Source organism: Octopus bimaculoides, chromosome 20, assembly GCF_001194135.2.
Source record: "Octopus bimaculoides isolate UCB-OBI-ISO-001 chromosome 20, ASM119413v2, whole genome shotgun sequence".
Taxonomy (NCBI): Eukaryota; Metazoa; Mollusca; class Cephalopoda; order Octopoda; family Octopodidae; genus Octopus; species Octopus bimaculoides.
Window position 1 is genome coordinate 27,656,493 of NC_069000.1, and position 9,690 is coordinate 27,666,182.

Genomic DNA, 9,690 nt, shown 5'->3' on the forward strand with positions numbered 1-9,690 from the left:
CCTAGCTCAAACAATATCAATTGCATATCTAATAATACAACCAGCAATATTGATGTAACTAATTTAGATACTTGTATCAATAATCAACATAGCAATATATATATAGCTAATAAGCCCCTTAATTGCAATTATAGAATTAAAGCCCACTGTCCGGTATCTGGCCGTTGTTTAACCCGTAATGTAGTCTATAAATGTACAGTAACTACTCCAACTAATAATTACATTTATGTTGGTTGCACAATCAACCTTAAACAATGATTATATAACCATTTTTCTTCATTTAGACTTAAACATAAAGCCAATAGCACATCATTATCTAATAAAATTTGGGAATTGAAGGAAAATGGTATTGGTCTTAATCTTAAATGGGAAATCATCAGGAGAGCACAACCTTATAGAAATAGTAGATATGGCTGTGGACTGTGCTCTATGGAAATTTACGAAATTTTTAAACTTAAGGATAATCCTAATCTAATTAACAATAGATCTGACCTTAAAAAGTAAATATGTTTTAAAAAGTAAATCTTGCTAAATTTTTTAATTTAGTTTCTCTCATTTCCCTGACTAATAACTATTTTATTTGAGCTATAACTTTTAATATATACTTAGAATACATTTTAACCTTTCCCAACCTACTGATAGTATACCTACATTTTCTCTAGGTTATTCTAAGTCTCTTCTATCTATCACTTTTTCGAAAACCTTAGCCTTAATTCTCTTAATTTAGTCCTGTTTTTCTAACTTTATTCCTCTTCCTTCTTCCCGCCTTTCTTCCTGTTTGGATTTTGGCCATTAATATTATAGTTTTTCTCATAAATAATACTACCCCACATTAATTTATATCTTATCTTAACTGGATATGTTTATCTTGTTCTAATTATTGTTGTTCCCTATAGTTTTAAACTTAGTAATTTAGTGTTTCATTGTATTATTCTATTTATACTGTAGAATAGATATATTTCTTTAATACCTTGACCTTAATTCACTTACCTTAAATTTTTTCCAAATTCTTACCACTCCTTAAGGTATTGCCCTTCCATTTCCTTTTTTTTTTTTTCATTCCCTCATGCTTGATTTACCCCTGACCTGCTATCCACCACTACTTAACCTACCTTCCTCTAAATTTGAAATTACTACTATCCCTCCAATTAGATTTTAAATTCTTGTTTGATTCACTTGTCTGTGAAACAGCAGCATAGTCGAGATGGTATGTTTTCTTCTCTTACTCTTGTTTTTTGCAAACATCTTCAAAATGACTTTCTAAAATGAAATTCCATTATGTAGCTGAGGAGTACATTTTCATTGTACATTCTGTGGTGTTCTCACTACGTGAATAAATGGAGCTTGTACGAAACGTACGTACTGCTATAACCTATTGAATTTTTGTTGCTTATCTTCAAAAAGTATATATATAAGATAGATAGATAGATAGATTCTGTCTGTCAGTTCTGATAGATGCACAATAATTTAAGCAGTAGAATTTGTCTTTGCAAGATATTTAATCATTGAGAATGTACAATGAATCAAAATGTGGTTGCCGGTATGACTTGATATCTTAGTGAATTAAATGGAAAGAATGCACTTCATATATGATAAAGGAAATGTGGAACATTTAGCATGAGTTATATGCTTCTACTTTTCTTCTCTCTTTTTTATGGTTTTATAAGTTTTCCCTTTTCTCTCACCCTCTTTCTCTCTGGTCACATATATTTGATTTGGAGAGAGGTGTGGCATTGTTTGGATTTCCTCGATATGTTGTTTTGTTTGTTGCTTGTTATTTTGTGTCAGATGCAAAGTTGTTGCATAACAAAGAAAAAAATGTATATACTGTAGGACACTGATGAGATGAAGTGAATGACTGCTTAATGTTTCGAAGACTGTTATGCTATTATTTAAACATTTTGCTGAAATGTGTGTGTGTCCTATAAAACATTGAATACCACACCTGTTTTCTACTTATTATAATTTTTTACTATATATATATATAGTTAGTTTTTAATAAATTGCATGGTATACACCTGGTAGTTTGCTGGTAAAGCACTTCACTGGCTTAGTGTTTTTTGAGTATGTAATGAGGAAGATGGAAGATAAGAGAATATTTATTTGATCACTATAATAATTTGAACCATTTAGTATCCCACCCATGAGGGATCGAAGTTAGATGGGTCAAAATGATTGTAGTGATCAATAAAGATTCTAGTATCTTCCATCTCTCTCATTAATTATATATATATATATATATATATATATATATATATATATATATATATATATATATATATATATATAACATATATAAAATTTAATAACAGTTTGACTCAGCTGCTAGATAAATGGATCCTGTCTTAGAGGTATGATTATTATTTTGTGTACTTTTGTCATAACAGAAATGAAGCAGAGTTGTTTTGATTTGTATAGCTGCACACAAAAGAATAAAAACAGCATTTACAAGTGTAGAAACAATAATATACTGCAGTGTACAAACAATACAGAGAATAGACATGCAATATGTAATTGGCAGGAAACAACAGTGTAGTAACAACAGCATATTAGTGTAAAAACTGCAGTATACAATATACACTGATACAAACACACATCTTACAGGAGTTATTTTCCCTTGTTTATTTTTAATATTTAAGCACCCTTGGAGTTTTGTCTATTGTTTGAATAGATAATCTCAGTTTGTCTTTTTTTACTCACTATATTATGTAAGTGAAACTACTGTTTTTAAATAAACATACTGTTAACCCAAGAGTGTAGGTGAGAAGGAATGAAGATAAACACTTGTACACAGAAAAAATAAAATCTGGTGAAATTTCAGATTAGACAGTTATGAAGTCTTAGTCTAAACTGTCTTCCAGAACATCCCTGATTAATGAGGAAAAGAAAAGAGAAATGAGTTAAAATAGAATAGAACATATATTGAAATCCACAAGGGATCTTCTACATGGTCACTCATCTTGCTAGAAACAACAGTTAATTTCCCTTCAAAAAAGAAAATGACAGGACACATTGGGCAATGTAACCCTAAATACACAATACTGGAAGAAAATAATGGAACAACAGTTGGAATGTCTTTGATTGTAGGTCAGCATGATCTGAGTTGACCTGGGGTTAAACAACAACAGGGTCTACAAAGGATGCAAGTGCTTAGCCTTTCTTCTGACAAAGCCTTTAAAAAAGTGGGTTAACAGGACATATCCACTTAGCTGTTGTTTCTTTTTAGAATTGTTTCCTTACCTGGTTCAATGGAATGTTATGACCAACCATACAGCGGAGACAGTAGATGAGTGCTGACAGTGTTATGGCCCGGGGAGCATTACAGTTGCCATGTACCTGGTGTGTTGTGCCAGTGAAGTCAAATACTGCTGTCCCCTGAAATAAACACACATTTCTAAGAAAGTTTCAATATTTAGGGTATGGGTGATGATAATTGTTGTTGTTGGCACTCCGTCGCTTACGACGTCGAGAGTTCCAGTTGATCCGATCAACAGAACAGCCTGCTCGTGAAATTAACGTGCAAATGGCTGAGCACTCCACAGACACGTGTACCCTTAACGTAGTTCTCGGGGATATTCAGCATGACACAGTGTGACAAGGCTGTCCCTTTGAATTACAGGCACAGCAGAAACAGGAAGTAAGAGTGAGAGAAAGTTGTAGTGAAAGAGTACAGCAGGGTTTGCCACCATCCCCTGCTGGAGCCTCGTGGAGCTTTAGGTGTTTTCGCTCAATAAACACTCATGACGCCCGGTCTGGGAATCGAAATCCTATGACCGCAAGTCCGCTGCCCTAACCACTGGGCCATTGTGCCTCCACGGATGATGATAATAAACTGTGACAATTAATATTCAATTGTAATCAGCCCTTGATCATAAGAAGAGCTAGATTAAGGCCAGCTGATGGCCTAAACACAGCCCAACTCTTCCACTGTCCAATTCAGTGACTTTCAAAGTAGTTTCTGAGGAACCCTGGGACTCCATGAAAAATATTCTGAGATTCCACAAAATAAGGTGTCTTTTAATAAAACTTAATAAACATATACTTTATAAAATAAATGCTATTCTCCATTTTTGAAAATAAATTATTGTGATTTTATTTCCACATGGGTAAATTTCCATACTAAAACAATTTTCTTTTTACTAAATGTTTTATTGAAATTAAGCTAGTGGTGGGGGAAATCATTTTTAAAATATTGGTATGGATTCAGCAAAATTTGGAAAATGGTAGAATGGGTTCTGTGTCAAAATTTGCTTGGGAATTATTGGTGTAACTGACAAAACTAACATGTAACTAGCACTGAATAAATATTGCTTAAAAATTCAGTTTTCTTCCTGGTTGAACCCCACAACTATTTAAAATATAACCTGTATATTTAATTTTACGTAATTAACATTAAATAGCAGGAGGCAATAGAAACAAATTATGTGTTTAGAACAAGGGAAACAGTAAAAAAAAAAAATGTAAATTTTCAATGCTTAAAAGGTAAAAAAGCCCAATAAAAACACTATAATTTACCATTTGCACCCATTAAATCCAGAATTGGAAAACTAAACTAGCTCTCTTATCCACTCGATGCCTTAAGCACATACTTATATTGTTTAATGGTTAATCCATGCTGGTTCAAAGGGGTTAATGATTATGAAACTGTGAAGAAAGTAGCAATATCCAAATTGTCCTCTGTAATAGTCATTACCACTACTGCTGCTACTACCACCATCATCACCACTTCTCCTCCACCACCATCATCATCAGGGTAATTCAGATTTATGACTTAAGCTGTGGTATTAAGGTAATTAGGGAGTGCAGAAGGCAAAAATGACAGGGCACTAACAAATTAGTGAAGAGAGCAATGGTTTAAACCTGTGCTGTTGATACTGTGATGTATCCATATTCAAGGCACTTAACTCTCAATTAATCCAATCTATTCTGGCTACAAATAGGTACCTTAGAGCTGAGTTAACTCAAGAGCATTTTTGCTTTGTATTTAGCAGACTATAAGGATATGTAATACCAACTCTCAACACTGATTTCTCTTGCATAATGGAGATATGTTTTTAGGAATAGGTATAGGATTTTCTGGCAAAGTTACCTGCCTTACAGAATAGCTTTCTTTCTAGGAAAATATTTATTGCTTAACCACTTAATACCACAGGAACTGGAGTAAGTGATTGTTTATGAAAAGACTAATTAATGAAAGATATAAAACACAAAGATTGCAGATTTCAAGGTTGTTCCTGCTGTCATAAATTCCACACATGGTTGCTCTTCTATCAGTACATTTCATGGTTGTCTGTGTTGCTATTCAGTGTACACATTTCATAGTTGTTTCTGTTATCATTTACTGCACATATTTCATGGTTGTTCCTGCCATCATCTCTGAATACATTTTGTGGTTATTCCTGCTGTCATCTACTAAATACTTTATGTGGCTGTATCTTTTACTATCTACTGTACATATTTCATGATTATCCCTGCTGTCATTTGCTGTTCATATATCATGGTTGTTCCCAGTGTCCTCCATGCATGCAATTTAAGGTTGTTTCTATCATCTACACATTTCTTGGTTGTCATGGTTACTATGTGCAGTACACATTTCATGATTATCTTCATCATCTACTGTATAAATTTCATATATGTCTCTGCTAACATCTACTGTAAACATGTAGTTAATTTTCCTGCTACATTTCAAGATTGTCTGTGTTACAGTTTACTGTGTACATTTCATGGTTGTTGTTGCTGTCGTCTATACACTTCCTAGTTGTCTATGTTATTGTCTACTTGTATACATGTTTTAGTTATTCCTGCTGTCAGCTACATATGCACTCATTTTTCTAAACAACTTTTTACAGACCACACTGATTCAGAGAAATGGACAAGATAAATGTCCATGGTAAGATGCAGGCCCCTGGTAGATTGTATTTCTTGTGTGAGGTAACTAAACTTTCTAGTTCTATTCATGTTGCAGTATGTCAAATTACCTATAAAAACTATTTAAAGCAGACTTAGATGGATATGTGTCTCGACCATCATCATTTTAACATCCACTTTTCCTATGGGCTGGATGGAGTTTGTTGAGGCATATTTTCTACAGCCAGATGTAGAAAATCTTCCTATCACTAACCCTCAACTGTTTCCAAGCATGGGCAGACATATTTTCACAGAACATTGGAAATGAATGATAGCTTGTGAGACAGTGACACATGATGCCAAGACAAGGAGACTCAAACATACACACACACAACAGGTTTCTTTCAGTTTCCAGTTACCTAATCCATTCACAAAGCTTTGGTCATCCCAGAGCAATAATACAAGACACTTGCACAAGGTGTCATGCAGTGAGACTGAACTTGAAACCAAAGTTGGGAAGCAAGTTGTCAACCTCACAGCCACGCCTTCACCTATGGATACATCAAAAGTACCCGTGAATGAAGTGTGAGCTCCTTGATTTTTGTCCATTACTTTATTGACTCTCAAATTCATACTCTACAATTTGCTTCCTTTCTAAAACTTAATTTGTTCTTTTACAAAATGTTTATGAGGGTTGGCTGAAAAGTTCATAGGCTGACCAAGATACTTTCATGGAATGTGACCAAAGGAGGTTTTTTCAACATAACCTTCCACACACATCTTCCATCAATGTTGCAGTGCTTGGATCCCATTGGTGAAAAAACTTTCTTCTTGTTGGTTAAAAAAGTCAATACTAGATATAACTTCATCATCACTGCGATACTGGTTCCCAGCCGAGAGGTTTTTCAAGTTGGGGAACAGATGATAGTCAGACAGGGTTAAATCAGTAGAATAGAGAGATTGATCAACAAGTTCAGAGCCACAATCATGCACAGCAGCCATTGAAACCAAGGACTTGTATACTGGAGAGAAAAGTAATTATTTAATGCCATCAGTCCAATAAAATGCATCTCCTAGTCCACATTATAAAGTAGCTAGTGATAGAAGAGCTATCCAATTGTAGAAAATTAAACCAAAATAAAGAAAAATGAACTACAGAAGATACATGGATTCCGTAAGCTGTATCTTGAGAAGCAGTAACAGTTGTCTAACCCATGTCAACATGGAGAAAATGAATGTAAAAATTATGTAGATCAGTGGTTCTCAACCATTTTTTGCCCATGGACTCCTTTGATTCCTATTTTACTTTACTGGACCTCCACAGACATTCAATGTATATAAAAAAAAATTCCACTATATTTTTATGATAGCTATTAGGAATGGTATAAAAATTTTTTTTAATATTTTGCATATTGTAGAAGTATAAGCAATTTATTGCACATGAATTTTAACAACAAAATCTTATACGGACCCCAATTGAGAACCACTGATGTGAACATATATTATGTTCACATCACTGCAACAAAATTACAACAAACCTTGCTCTCATTTATATCCACTCGCAGTCGAATACATGACCCATCATCCATAAAGTCCTCAGCAAACAGCTGAGTGCTTCCAGTACGTTTTCTTGTCTCTTTGGCAATAGAACGCAGCATATCACTGACAGCAATTTCAGCATTTTTCTGTAAGAGGAAGCAGAACACACACAAATGGAATTTAAATAAACGAGAAAACAAAAAAGTTAAGAGGACATCTAATAGCAATTAGAAGATATCTAATAGTACTAGTTGTTGCTTAGCATTTGGTCTGGCTAGTTCAATTCTATCATACACCACTCACTTTGATCAATAAAGGACTATTTGCAACTCTCTCAAGTTCCTTTCTGGAGGAGTATTTTTAAAAAAGTACACACTGTGATTGCTTAACCTAGAGAACAGCACTGATACAAGAAACCTTCGATCAAAAGTACCTCAGTTGCAACCATTTTTTACCAGACATAAAGTGTGTGTATGTGTGTATGTGTATGTAAGTGTGTGTATATAATAAATAATTTATATATATATTATCTAATTGAATGTGACATATCAATTTCCAAGTATGTGTGTGTGTGTGTGAAAAGGTTGAATTATATTTCTTCCTTTTTATTTTGGAGGGTTCCGAAAAACGATTTCTAATAAAGATTCTTCATATTTTGCTGGTAGCTTACTGGCATAAGTTAGGGAATATGAAAATAATACTCATATGTGGTGTGTTATGTGAATTTATAGAAAGGTATCCCATAGAACTCAACAAATTTGTTAAAAATGGAGAACAGAAGATGTTAAAATTTTAACATCTTCTCTTCATTTTTAACAAATTTGTTGAGTTCTATGGGATACCTTTCCATAAATTCACATAACACCATATATATATATATATTAAAATAAGCAACAGGATATCAAGAGTTGATGCAGTATGACCGTTTCAAGCGGCTCCATTTAATTAAACATTACAATCATTACAACAGTTTAAATGCAGGGCTATCCTCAGCTGCATAAATAAATAAGTAGAATTTTTTAATCAGTTAGACACATTAATAGGATTTTACTGAAATTCTCTAATAGAGCAAAAAGATGGAGAAAGTTCATGTTACTACTAATGTGACTCAGAATATACTACACTTCTAAGAACTGTATGAAGTTTGTTAGGGTCATAGCTTGTAAATGATTGTGCCCCTTTAAAGGGGCAAGATGCTAATAAAAGTGAACCACAATCATTTACAAGCTATGACCCTAACAAATTTCATACAGTTCTTAGAAGTGTAGTATATTCTGAGTCACATTAGTAGCAACATGAACTTTCTCCCTCTTCTTGCTCTATTAGAGAATTTGAGTAAAATTATATTAATGTGTCTAACTGATTAAAAAATTCAATTTATTTATTTATGCAGCTGAGGATAGCCCTGCATTTAGATAGATGTAATGGAGCCGCTTGAAACAATCATACAATCACCTCTTGATATACTGTTGCTTATTTTAATTTGATTTTATTCACCTTACTTTGAGTTGTGTAGATAATACCATGCTAACTTGGTGCTCCAACGTAAGTACCTAATTCAACAGAATCTCAATTATTTATATATACCTATATATATAAAATTAATGTAGACAGCAGCGTGCAATGCTTCACCAAAAAGGAAAACTATAAGTGTCACTAAATGTGACTATATATATATATACACATGGAAAAATGCGAGCAAGAGAAATAGAAAATTACAGGACAAGTTATTACACTTGGAAAAGTTCAAGTCAACTTATTACATATGGTAAAGTACAGAACAAGAAAATTTTTATTTACATTTGATGGATATTTGTCCTCATTTTGTTTGTTGTTGACATGTTTTGGCTGATATGCCCTCCAGCTTTCATCAGGTGTCTTGGGGAAATTTCAAACCTGGGTTCTTATTCCTAAGGTATTTTTTAATGTTATTATTGTTATTATCATTATTATTATTATTATTATTATTATTATTCAGTAGTTTTATTTTTATAATGTGCTTTCACTTCACTACTGAGCACAGCTCTGTGTGCCTTGCGTATGTGCTGTGGTTTGCTGTGATGCTCTTATGGTTACTGTATTCAAAGTGTTTTGCGTAAGATGTATGCAGTGCCCAGTTGTGCAATTTTCTGTATGTTATATATATTTGTAAGTCCTGGTGTTTTTGTTATGTATTTGTCTGAATATTTTTTTATTATACCTAAGGCACCTACTATGATAGGAATTGTTTCTGTTTTTAGGTTCCACATTCGAGTTACCTCTATTTCCAGGTCTTTGTATTTTGAAAGTTTCTCCATTTCTTTT

General features: G+C 33.3%; 1 protein-coding gene across 2 annotated transcripts in view; it reads right to left on the bottom strand.

Annotated features, from left to right (window-relative positions):
- The window catches only part of LOC106867745 (5-oxoprolinase), a 255,283-nt gene that overhangs the window by 47,251 nt on the left and 198,342 nt on the right, over positions 1–9,690 (bottom strand). For both annotated transcript variants that reach the window (XR_008266373.1, XM_052975150.1), the window contains exons 27-28: positions 7,386–7,532; positions 3,241–3,375 (exon numbers count right to left, since the gene is read on the bottom strand). Coding sequence is in view for 1 of the 2 variants with exons in the window: in XM_052975150.1 (XP_052831110.1) it covers positions 3,241–3,375; positions 7,386–7,532 (282 nt within the window). In the remaining variant the exon portion in view is untranslated. The remainder of the gene's footprint in view (positions 1–3,240; positions 3,376–7,385; positions 7,533–9,690) is intronic.